This window comes from Saccostrea echinata, unplaced genomic scaffold, assembly GCF_033153115.1.
Source record: "Saccostrea echinata isolate AGI-Se365-2 ecotype Australia unplaced genomic scaffold, CSIRO_AGI_Sech_v1 ptg000054l, whole genome shotgun sequence".
Lineage (NCBI taxonomy): Eukaryota > Metazoa > Mollusca > Bivalvia > Ostreida > Ostreidae > Saccostrea > Saccostrea echinata.
The window spans coordinates 34256090-34269774 of record NW_026889803.1 but is presented as its reverse complement, the minus strand read 5'-3'; the positions used below and the strand labels follow the sequence as shown (position 1 = coordinate 34269774).

Here is a 13685-nt window from a genome sequence, read left to right as displayed (position 1 = left end):
ACGTGCCAGTCATACTAGACGTGTATGTATGAAAACATGCACTACTCATTTTAAATAAATTTAGTTTTTTAAACATATCAACATTTATCTTCTTAAAATACAGGGCACAAGCGGATACATGGGTTGAAATTTCAATCGGTAATGGCACCAAATGGTCTGATTGCCAATTTGTCAGGACCATACGAAGGAAAACGCCATGATGCAGGAATTTTTAGAGAGAGCAACCTTGCAAATGATCTCTTACGTAACATGAATTCCCCGAATGGCGAACCTTTTTGCCTATATGGCGATGCAGCATACCCCATCAACCAACATCTTCTCGGGCCCTTCAAAGGAATCAACCTTACAGCACAGGAATTGGAATTCAACAGACAAATGTCGTCCGTTCGACAATGTGTTGAATGGGGATTTAATAAAGTTTCTAAGTTATTTGCATTTTTAGACTTCAAAAAGAATCTAAAACTGTACCTGCAACCAGTAGGGAAGTATTACTTGGTTGGAGCTTTCTTGACAAATTGTCATACGTGCCTGTATGGAAGTGTCACGACTGACTATTTTGGAGTAGTTCCCCCATCATTAGAGGAGTACGTTAATAACTTGTAGATTCAAACTGATTAAAGAAAAAAATTGATGAAACTTTTAATTACCCCCCCCCCTTCCCAAATCATTGTTGTTCATATGTATTGATACACCAGATAAGAACCATTGATAGTCATAATTGTAATTATTTAATTCTAATATTTATGACATCAACATCATAACAACATCAATAAAAGATTTTTACAACAGAAATTACTTGTTTACTTTGTTAATGAGTTCTTTGAACAGATCAATCATTGCTTTCCTTTCTTCCTTCTCCAACGCGATCCTCTCTTGGTCTAAGACCTGTCTTTTCTCCTCAACTTCTACCCGTTTCTTTTCTAATTCTATCTTTTCTTTGCTTAACTGGTTCTCCGAATCAGTCTTCTTCTGCAGAAACTCAATCATACTGGTAGCACTATTAGAAGACCTTTTTCTTTTCAAAACAGGCAGTTCATCGTCTTCACGAGGATCTGTAGTCAAACTGGCAGTTGCTAGAATGAAATTCAAAGGGTAATTTAGAATTATTATTAGTATGACATGATTTATGAATCTATGTATGTCGGACTCCATAAATACCTAAAGAAATTTCCTAATTTGTTTTTACTTTCGTAGTGAATTACTGTAAGAACATTTTAATTAAATCAAAATCCATCAGACATACATACATGCAGTCATGTTTTCCATAGCTTTTTTCCGAATCAGCATTCCCTTCTCATTCTCCTTCTGTTTCTCTTTCTTTTGCTGATGTTGTGACTCTGACAGCTCTAGAACTTCCTGCAATAATTGCTCCTTTTTACTGTAATCTTCATCGCAACCGGATCTGTGTGTATTAAAGTCAATTTTAAAAATCTTTCAACTTTAATTCCTTAATATATATTAAAAGAAAGTTTATCAAAGCCGAATGCAACAATTCATACCGGTAGAGTTTTTCCCGGTCTTCTGATTTAAAGTAGGACAATAAAAGAGAGGTCCGTTCCCTGCATCTTCTCCCATCTATGGCGACACCGTCATATATCTCCATAAAACTCTCTGCTATTTCAGACCACTTATTAGCAGCATCACCTGCATAAGGATTTACAGCAGTCACACATATAAGGAGGTCAATGTCATGCTTCACAGAGAAGCGAAACATCTTCTTCCTTGGAGTTTCAGCTGCTGCCATGTGTCAAGGACCTGCATTGAAATCTGTTGCATTAAATATTTTGAAGACTTATTTTTATTATTTTATCTTTTTTTTTTTAATTTTCTAAGACTAAATAGGTACGCATAGTCTTAACTAATGAAAGCGAGTTATTATTATTATTATATCATAGAAATAAATTAATGTATTGTAGATTTTTTTTTTAATTTCTGTTTAAAAACACAATGTTTAGGCCAACAATAAAAAAAATAATATTTGTCTGATGTAGTCCAACCGGGAAATGCAGATTGTTCGTTTTATTTTTTAAAGTTAAAGCTATATATGGCGTATCTGAGCTAAAAAAATAAATACTGTTTATTTTGTTAAAGATGGAAGACATATTATTTATTTTTCAACATTACTTATTTCCAAAATTGAAATCTGCCCCCCCCCTCCCCCACACACACACAAACAACTCCCAACACATAGATCTAATGACACATACAGTTTCGTATTAAATAGCAGCTACGAAAGTTATGAAAAAATCTTATTGCATACATTATTATATAAATTTTCATTGAGCCAACCGACTTTCCTCAATTTCAGGTTTTTCTCTGCTTTCAAGTTTTGCATGATAGCGAGTGTCAGTGCACTACAGACAGAATTTGGTCCCTTTGTGAATGAAAATGCATATGATTCTTATGTAATATATGCTTATTTAATCATTTATATAAACATCATTTGTTAAAACTCTCAGAAAATTGCATAGACTTGAAATAAAATTACAAGTTATTTACTTACGTGTAAATCAAACGCCACACGTTCAATACGGGTAACTACACGTCACAAGAACGCGAAGGAACTTCAAAGTACACACATTCTGATGACGTCATACGTACAAGGTCGCTATAAACATGTAACTAAAGCTCTCTATTTTCTTTCGTGCTTTGCACTCGTAAAAATATATATTAAAAAATCCTGTCCAAATTACATTTCCAACAACAAAATATTGAATATCCTCTCTCTCCCTCCCTCTCTCTATATTTTTTTACTTTGGTGAAAACGGTGTTGCCATGGTTACTAAATAAAGAAATTTGTGAAATTCTTTCAAAAGGCTATTTATCCAACCGTTGTAGTCTGATTCCAATTAATCTTGCCACAAAAAGACACTAAACCGAAGACCATTATTTTATTTATTTCTGTTTCAAGTGTAAGTGCTACTTTTCTCTTCCTTTGTTACAAATACAACCAGTAGTGCTACAGTCTCGTGAGAGACTTCAGGTTATATTTATATACAACAAAACTTATTCAAAAACTTTTACATGAGAAGAAGAAAACATTTGCTGTGGCCTTCAATTCGATTTTTAATTATATCGATGACGTATTATCAATTAACAATAGTAACTTCAATTCATATTTCTTTTGATATATCCCAGTAACTTGAAACAAAAGATACCACAGTTTGACCATCTGTTTCATATTTGCTAGTCGTGGAGTTAGAAGTTGATCCTAAAGTCGCGAATCCCACTGCCGGACGTGGAGTCCTTCAGATGAGAACGTATAAACCGAGGTCCCGTGTCGCAGCAAGTGCTGGAACGAAAAAGATCCCTCACTGTTTAATGGCCCTGAGTGCCGAATATCGGTGTAAATTAGCAGCCCTCCATCGGCAAGTGGTAACGTCTCAGTATGAGAGAAAAATTCTCGAAAGGGACGTTAAAGAAACATATTTGGATATTTTATTACAAAACGTGTTCATGGTAAACTTACAATAAAACTTCATGATAAACGTGACGACTTCCCTTATTTATATAACAATATACCCTGATTACCTGCATATGGAAGTTTATGTCTCCTAGAAGAGCATGCTCTACGTACGAACAATACCTAAAACGAGGCAAGCTACTGACAAACAAGTTGACGTTTTTCATATTTATTGTTAGCCCATTCCGTTTGCCCGATCATGACAAGGGGCACACAGCGAGTGTGAAAAGGGATGCTTACTCCTCCATGGCACTTGATCCCACCTCTTATGCTTTTAGAGGTCCGTGTTTTCTCTGCTCCTGATTTGTATTGTTTCAATGGACCGTTGAGTTTGATTATTTTTCGTTAGCTCCATATTTCATGTTTCCAAACTTCGTTTGGGGGACATAACTAAAAGGGGCGGGTTAAAGTTAGAGAGACTTTCTTTAAAATTTCCTTGTTTGATCTTGAAATGGTGTTTGACAATTATTAATTTATTCAGTACGGCATTCAGGATTTCATAAGTAAACTTTTTGGGGGGTGGGGTGGGGTGTGTTAGCACTTCCTCCCTTTACATTGGCTGTTGATACATGCATTAATACATGTATGCAATGAACAATTGCTTCCACCTAACTTTTGTCTATAGATTCCAACCACTTTTAATCAAATCGTATACAGGCAACTTGAAAAAAAAAACATAAGGCATAACCATTCAAAGTTTAAGGAAATTTCAACACTTACTTCAGCCATAACAGTCAGGCATATGAGAGGTTAGTCGATATTTCCAGAGATCAAAAATATGTGTAATTTGCTGGTGTGTCAGTGCACTAGTTGAACTCGGGGGAATTTTCAAAGGAACAGTTTGAGCAATAATGGAAAGAGAGATGTACATGTATGTACCGTGGGACAGAGAATAATAATGTTGCATGTCCTGGATCACTGAAACTTATCAAATAACTCAATTTTTATGCCCCCGTATCGAAGATTCGGGAGTATATACATTTGCCCAGTCCGTCCGTCTGTCTGTCTGTATATCTGTTTAACCGCAAAAACTTTAACATTGCCCATAACTTTTGATTAACTGGAACTATGGCTTTCATATTTGACATGTGTATTCCTTGTGACAAAACCTTTCTTTGGGTACCATCATATTTGACCTTGACCTTGGAGTTTGACCCAGTTTTACAAAATTTACCCAACTTTAACCTTGGCCATAACTTTTGAACGGTTAGTGTGAGGCCAAAATAAAAAATAGGTTTGTTTCCCCTAACGCGACCGACCCACTTAAATCGTGCCGACTGAAAAGTTTTTTTTATATAAGATTATTCAAATATTTATTTTTATTGTGTATCAACTTTATAAAATACAATTTCATCAAAATTCGTTTTTTATCAGAACGGCGGCTTTTGTTTTCCTCTCATTTGGCGCCCACAATGTGGCCACAGAGGGTTATTTAGTGTTATAAAACAACGGCGATGTGTCAATCCAAATATACATCTTTAACTTATTAGAATCCTACACTTGAAACATTTCGTGAATTAAATATACCATGACTAAGGAGTGTTAAGATGGTATTAACAAATGTGTCTTCTAAAATTAACGTACGTAGCAAGCATGACGAAGCCTGTCTCATGAGCAGATGACGGGCCCACTTTGTGTATGCATATCAATAAATTTCACTGCATTTCATTCGTTTCGATCTAAAAAAAAACACCATGTATGATACAGTTACTATATAGGACCATAGGAGTTGTAAATATATCTTAGTATAATTATTTCATCTTGATAAATATAGTTCGGATGTCGTTTCTTCATTCCTTTTATTTATGGGGTAAACTTCGTGACTAAAACATTAGATAAATGAAACTTTAATCATTTTAGATATGGTTTGGTTGAATTAAATATTGTTTATACAGGTATACTCTTTTCAAATAGTGTTGAAATCTTTAAAGTTGGCTTATGGTACGGCTTCCTGAGACGTCCAGTGTATTTTTCTTTTCTTTAGTTGGGCCCTTGAAAATAGGTTGTTTCTTTACTTTAAAATACCTTTGAAAATTGCTGGGTCGACAACATTTGAACATCTGCCTGGTAGAGGGCTCCTAATTTAGATTTTTTCTCGGCACTTATGGCCATTGATCATAAAGCATCAGTAAGGGATCTTTTTCGTGCCAACATCTACATGTATACTGTGACACTACATGGCCCTACGTATTTTACGGTCTCGTACGACTGACCAGTTTCCACGCCCCACGTCGGGGACCTGTGACTTAATTAGAATAAGCTTCTGAATAACGTTGTGACTCCAAAACGAAACACTAGAATTACTGCGCCACGCAAGGCCCTTGACATTTTATCTGTGTAAGCACTCGAAGATGATAGTAGGTTTGAAAAAAATATACTCGGAGGGCCGATGGTTGAGTATTTGCAAATCTTGTCTTTTTGTAAAAAATCAATTTCAATAAAATTATGCTGGCCTGAGATATTTCACAAGTTCAAATGAATAATATATATGAATTAATTTACCATACATGTTGCTTTTTAATTTCATTTGTTTGATACTCGGTTTAAAAATTGGTTTCTTTTGTTCTTTCTTATGTATAGAGATATTATTCAATTTTCAGAATGTATTTTCAAAACTGCTGTCAGAAAAAAAAAATAATTTACCTACCTACCTACTCAACTTGAAATTTTAGGGTCGGGTAAGGGTAAACAAAGATATTTTTAATGGTGGCCTGAGGGCTTTAATACTTCACATGTGTAATCTTTGTGACAAGTCCTTCTTTTGGATACTAACAACTTTGACCTTGACCTAGGAGTTTGACCTACATTTGAAAAACTTTAACCTTGGCCATAACTTTTGAACGGTTGGTGCTACGGCTTTCATACTTCACATATGTAATCCTTGTGACAAGACCTTACTTTGGATGCCAACAACTTTGACCTTGATCTTAGAGTTTGACCTACTTTTGATAAACTTTAACCTTGGCCATATTTTTGAACGGTTGGTGCTAGGGCTTTCATATTTGACAAGTGTATTTCTTGCGAGAAGGCCTTTCCTTGGGCACCATTAATTTTGACCATTGGACCTTGACCTTGATGTTTGACTTACCTTTAAATTTTTTCATCCTTTTCCATATCTTTTAAATGGTTGCTGTTAGGGCTTTCATATTTCACAGGTATATTCTTCGGGACAAGAACTTACTTTCGGTACCAACATATTTGATTTGCATTTGAGAAAGTTTAACCTTCGCTATAAGTTGCCATACGGGGGCATCAGTGTTTCACAAACACATCTTGTTTTCTTATATGCTGGCTCTAAACAGGCTCAAATATTATGATCTTCGACTTTGCGGGTTTCAGTATTTCAGTTTGAAATGAGTTTCAGTTCAAATCAAGTTTTGTTAAAATTCTAATGAAGGCATTGCATCTATACAATAGCGTACTGAAGATGTGTACATGTATATGTAACCACTGTAAGAGAGACTTGTGTTTAACTTTATTTTAAAAAAAAAAAGGAGTCGGCCTCTCAAACACAATAATTGACAGAGAGGGTGTTGCAGTTCTTTTGTTTTTTCCCTAAAGTTGTAGCAGTTTAAAAGAAAAATTTCAAGTAACAGAAAACGGTCTTAAATTTTTTCAGATACAACGGTATATACAGCACAATGTAGAACAATACATAGAAACTGCATATCGACTACCAATTTGCCATTAAATGAAGTGTAAATTAGCCACTTAGCAAAATAAGTCAAGTTTTCTGTTTTTCAAATAGGGAATCCCCATTGTCCTGAAAAATTGCCTCCTTGAAACAGAATGAATTTGATATACGCATAAAGAGACAGGATTTTTCTTCAAAACTGCCATTTCCGGGTTTTGTTTCAAAGAGGCATATTTTTGAAAAGCACAAAAATCGAATAAAACTTATTATCCATCCGAAATGGAAAATGTGCACATGAAATAGCACATGATACTTCAGTGTCGGAGCTGGTCTAGTGGTAAAGCGTGTGGACTCTTTGCGAAGAATCTTTACCTGAGAATGGGTTCGAATCCTGGAATGGTTGGTATATACATATTTTTTTTCTTAAATAATGGAAGTACAATGTAACATCTCTCTTGAGAGAGAAAGAGAGGGGGAGGTCACAGGTACTTGTGGACAGGACCCCCCACCCCACCCCTCCCGATATACAGCGGTGACAACGCCGGGGCTTGTTGGACATTTTTTCACAAATTATATTTATTGCACTTATTTATAATGTGTACCAGAGGAAAAATATCGTGAAAACCCCAAAATAATCGTTCCAAACAAAAATACCCCACTATACATTATAATGTATAGTTTGGTGTTTTTGTGTTGTTGAGAATTAAATTGTTTTCCTTGATATTGTGATCTAAATCAAATAAGACATACATTTAGTGGTGATGTCTTAAAAATAAAGTACTAGTCTATCATTTTAAATAATTTAATTTTTTCATACTCATTTCGTTTCATTATTGTTCTGTTAATAAGTTGCTCATGACTCAATGGAATTTGTTGGATATTGCATCAACAGCGTGATTATATTGGACACATCTTTATATACATATTAAAAAATATTAACGCATGCTGTCTACAGCATATCTTTCAAAATGATGTGCGAGATGCACTTGCCATTAATTGTGCATTTTATCGTTCTAACTTTTCGCGTGCAGTATGGCGACAGTGACCATAGATGTGAAAAAAGTTTACTATCAGGTCGCCAGTCTATAGGATAGAATAATTTTTATTCAAAGTCGGGTAAATCAACAAGATAGGAAACACTATGCATGAAATAAACGTTAAATGTGAAATGTTTTATTATAGCAAGCTGGACATACCCGCCGTATAAATAAAGTCATCTACGTAGCATTATCTATATTTAGACAAAACTCTTCATGCGTCGTGGGTATTGTAGCGTTCACTCTTGCTACACATACGGATTAAACCCGATCGACTCAACACTCTCGTCATTGAAGACATGTATTTATTGAACCGGAACTAAGACAAGGGTGATAACTCAACATAAATTAAACATACATAAATAGAGTAATCTTTCTTACATGAAACACTTACAAGTACAAACACTACATCCCATCCTTTCTCGCTCAAAAACAACTATAATTCTCAATTAATACTATCTTCTACAATTCACACTTAAGTGATACTACTTTGTATCAACAGAAATCATAGTTTACTGTCCAAAGAAAAATGACAAGCATATATTGTAGAACATACAATGTACACTCAGTTAATAGTACATCATTTAGCATACATGATCCAGTTCACATACAGTCTAAGACTAATACATGGAAAATCCTTCAAACCTTGATGGAAGTTTCTTATTTCTTACAGGTCTGTGACTGACATTTAGATCACTATTTTCAATACTTGCATCATTAGAAATACTAACAGGTGCAGAACTACAATCACTCTCTGGTTTACAATCAGCATTTGTATCAAGTTTCATTTCGCAGTTATCATCAACAATTTCATCACCAACAACAGGTTGTGGTTCATTATATTGTAACTCATTTGATCTACAAGTACTTCCTCTCTCATTAAATTTCTTTAAATGAGTAATGTTTCGTTTGTATTGTACTCCCTGATCTGATTCTACAATCGCACTGTTACCCTTCATTTGAACAACTTTAAAAGGTGAGGTGTTGAATGTAGTGGACAATTTATTTTCACGGTCTTGTTTCACAAGAACTTTGTCACCGGCACGAATATCGGTCTCTGTTGCCCTATGATGTTTATCTGAATACATTTTACCCTTTTCCTTTCTTTCCGCATCACGGTCGCGTAATTCAAGATCATCAACATTATAGTCGAAAAGCTCAGGCAACTTTGTGCGAAGTTTACGACCAAAAAGTAACTGAGACGGACAAACACCAGTTGTCGAATGTAGTGTATTTCGATACATAACAAGAAATTTGTCAAGTTCAGATTTCCAATCTCGGCCTTCAGCAAAAGCAATTCGAACACGTTTCATAATTGACCTATTTTGCCGTTCTACCTCGCCATTTGCCTGCGGCCATAGAGGAGTTGTCCTGTGATGAACCATGCCATTGTCTAACATGAAATCCTTAAAATGTTCACTTACAAACTGAGGACCATTGTCAGTGTGGATTGAAAATGGCAATCCATGAGTTAAACAAAACTTCGAGATTAAACTTGTTATGTTCTCTGACGAAATATTTTTCGTGACCGCGACCTCAAAATATCTACTGTAATAGTCTACAAGCACAAATATATACTCTTTACTTGGCAACGGACCTAAAAGATCTGCGGCAAGATGTTGCCATGGCGCGGAAGGCAATTCCGTGCGCTTCATCGGTTCGGGTTTACTGGGTTGACCCACTAACTGACAACCGTAGCAACTCTTGCAAAATTTTTCAACACTCTTATCCAAACCTGGCCACCATACTTTACTTCTTAACAGCGATTTCATTGCAACAATGCCAGGATGGCCTTCATGCGCAAGCTCCAGAACCTGATCACGCAACTGCAAGGGTATAACAATTCGTGTACCGCGCAATACTAACTTTCCAATTGAGCACAATTCAGCACGTACTGGTAAATATTGCTTAAACTCCATACGATGCCATTGTTGTGTAACAAGACACTGTCTTACAGAACACAGTTCTGGATCACTCTCTGATGCTCTCTCAATCTCGCGTGTTGTCATCGCCATCGGTGTAGCTTCTTTAGCTACAAACCTAACATAAGCATCTTCCAAATCTAGCGACTTTTGAGCAGGGTCATTCTTAACAAGACGCGAAAGCGTGTCTGCGATATTCCTTGGACCAGGAATATACCGAACTTTGAATGTGTATGCTTGCATTCTCAGCACCCATCGTTCTATTCTAGCACAGACTTTTGACTTGGGAGAGTATATACATTCAAGCGGCTTGTGGTCAGTGAGTAGCTCGAACTCTGTACCGTACAGATAAACATGAAACCTTTCACACGCCCATACTAAAGCTAGGGCCTCTTTCTCCGTCTGTGAGTAACGGCGCTCTGTATCACTCAAGCTGCGGCTTGCGTATGAAAGAACACGATGTTCTCCACTTTGCTCTTGCACAAGCACCGCCCCGAGTCCTACAGGACTAGCATCAGCTATAGGGCTGGGACGATACAACTTTTTCTATATCGATACGTATCCCGATATTTGAGCCACGATACGATATGTATCACGATATGTTTAATTGGTTATTCTTTTTTTTTATTGAAATGAACAAGATATTTCTTCACAAATAAGAATAATTTATTCAAAGAAGTTGTAAATCTGTTGTAAAACTTAATTATTTTGGTCTTAATTATTATGTATTTCATATTCATATTTATATTAAGCATATTTATTTTACATATTAAACCCAAAATGTTAAGTTAACAAAGAAAAACATTAGTCAGAATTTTTTTTGGGAAATATGTCGATATTCCTTCACACGTATCGATATGCGTATCATCCTCACATTGAATCGATATTATCGATATCTCGATATATCGTCCCAGCCCTAATCAGCTATGACTTTTGTCGGCGCAGATTTGTCATAATAACCCAATGTTTTGGCATCTGCAAGATGACGCTTTAACTCTACAAATGAATCTTGTTCTGATTTTCCCCATTTAAAAATTGAATTCTTGCGTGTCAACTCCCGTAGCGGAGCTGCTACCGTTGCTAGATCTGGAATAAATCTAGAACTATAATTTACAAGCCCTAAAAAACTGCGCACTTCACTAGAAGTTTTCGGTTCGCGCGCTTCGACAACAGCTTTGACTTTGGCATCCGACGGACTTATGCCACGACCAGACAACACATGACCCATAAATACAACTTCTGACATGTTCAATTCACATTTGTCCCTGCTAAGGGTAAACCCCTTTTCATACAACACTTTAACAACATTTTCAAGACATCTATCATGTTTTGCTTGACTACTTGCATGTACAATGATATCATCCATAATATTATGCACCCCCTCACAACCCTGCAATACTTGTTGCATGACCTTTTGATACATTTCTGGGGCACAACTAATGCCAAACATAAGACGTTTGTACCTAAATAAACCCTTATGTGTTAGAAAAGTAGTAATTTCTCGAGATTCAGGTTTTAACTCAATTTGATGATATGCCCAAGTAACATCAAGTTTGCTAAACACAGTACTACCATTCATTTCATGCAAAATTTCATCAATTGTCGGAATAGGGTGACGAACTCGTTGCACCGCAGTATTGGCCTGGTGCATGTTCACACAGAGTCTGATGTCATCACCTGAATGTTTGGGTACACAAACAACTGGAGATACCCATGAACACGGCTCGTCTACACGTTCAATGATGTCCAAATCGAGCAGTTCATCCAACTTCTTGTCAAGTTTGTCACGCAAACTATAGGGTATACGTCTCATAGGTTGTATTACTGGCTCAACATCTGGGTCGATTGGTATTTCAAGTTGAAAAGATTTCAGCTTTCCTACATCTTCGAAGCATTTAGGGTATTTCTCAAAGACAGTTCTGTGGTCTGTATTGACAGCTTCACTAATGCTGCTAACAATCTGTAAAACACCCAACTGCACAGCTGTATCTCGACCAAGCAGGGCTTGTCCTTTCCCCTCAATGACCACGAACTCAACATCCGGAATGACAGTTTGGTTGTATTTCACAGTTGCAGTGAATATTCCAGCCACTTTCAGAGGTTGTTGACTTCCATAAGCAAAAAGCTGTTTTTCAACTTTGGAAGAAACACAGTTGATGTGGTTTTCCTTCAGATAGTTCCATAATGGCATTCCCATTATATTACAACTTGCCCCCGAGTCGATGATCATGCTGAGGTCAACATCCCCAATGTTCACAACAAGGCTGTCACTTAGCACAGAATTTTGGTGGACACGAAATGCGTATACTTTGCTGTCATCACTCTGGCCTGACTGCTCCGTAATGTGACGAATATTCCCTGGTTTCCCCTTTGCTCCACGGTCTTTGGTTTTACACATTTTCTCAAAATGTCCAACCTGCTTACACTTATGACATTTCTTTCTCCTAGGAGGGCATTTAGGGTCATTCCGCAGGTGTCCTTCATAACCACAACTAAAGCATTTACCGTTTGTCTTTTTCACAAAATATTTCTTGTTTTGCACACTAACCTTGTTTACTACACCAGTTACGGCCCCTTGCGTGCGACCCTCAATTGATGTAGCTTGTCTCTCAGAGTCTTCCATAGCTCTCGCAATTTGTCGGACTTGAGTTAGTGTAAGGTTCCTACCTTTCTCTAGTAATTTACGGCGTAAATTATGACGAACACACTTGTCAATGATTTGGTCACGTATCCTCTCATCAATCGCATCACGGTTCCCGAATTCACACGTTTCTGCTCTCTGGCGTAAACGGGTAATGTACTGTTCAATAGTTTCATGCTCTAATTGAGCCATGCTTCTAAACACAGACCTCTCGTAAGGAACATTTGCTTGCGGTTTAAAGTAATTGTCCAAGGCGTTCACTGCTTTCGCATATTCATCCTCTCCTTCTCCTTCCGGTAACTTAAAGAATATATCTTGTACGTCCATTCCTGCTGTATGGAGGAGCAACGCTTTAGCTTGATCTGCCTCCTTTACTCCTTTGCCTTTAGCATAAAGTTCGAATGCCCGACGCCATCTTTTCCATTTTGATGCAATGCCGGTCACATCTGCAACATCGAAATTCGGGATTCCCTGCACATCTGGTACCAAAACACTAGCCATCGTAAATTACTGGATGTTAAATATCCTCGTCGCCAATTTTAATGTAGCGTTCACTCTTGCTACACATACGGATTAAACCCGATCGACTCAACACTCTCGTCATTGAAGACATGTATTTATTGAACCGGAACTAAGACAAGGGTGATAACTCAACATAAAATTAAACATACAGAAATAGAGTAATCTTTCTTACATGAAACACTTACAAGTACAAACACTACAGGTATTTAAATGTCCTTCTCTATATAGGGAATAATCACGAGCTTCTGCAACACCCTCTTTCTTGTTAACATTTGCTTCTTTTTTCAGTTTACATTTATGTATGTATTTCTATGTAAGCATAAATTTCTAACTTGTCCTAGATATTTATAGATGGGTTCCGTGACTGGTAACAGGAAATTCAATTTTGAGGCATCGAGGAAATTGTCAAAGACCAAGTTTTCACTCATATACAAAGAGAGACAACTTGGATATCAATAAATAGCAT

At 36.7% G+C, this 13685-nt stretch overlaps 2 protein-coding genes across 2 annotated transcripts; both read right to left on the bottom strand.

The window, feature by feature from the left end:
* Positions 1-792: 792 nt before the first annotated feature.
* Positions 793-1744, bottom strand: LOC133204818 (uncharacterized). Its single transcript, XM_061340564.1, has 3 exons — positions 1500-1744; positions 1248-1402; positions 793-1073 (listed from the first exon to the last, which is right to left on the bottom strand). The coding sequence occupies exons 1-3, from the start codon at positions 1742-1744 to the stop codon at positions 793-795; spliced, it is 681 nt and encodes a 226-aa protein (XP_061196548.1).
* Positions 1745-8754: 7010 nt separating this feature from the next.
* LOC133204817 (uncharacterized protein K02A2.6-like) lies at positions 8755-13198 on the bottom strand. The gene is made up of 2 exons (XM_061340562.1): positions 11017-13198; positions 8755-10574 (listed from the first exon to the last, which is right to left on the bottom strand). Exons 1-2 carry the CDS (start codon positions 13196-13198, stop codon positions 8755-8757), a joined length of 4002 nt encoding a protein of 1333 aa, XP_061196546.1.
* Positions 13199-13685: the final 487 nt, after the last annotated feature.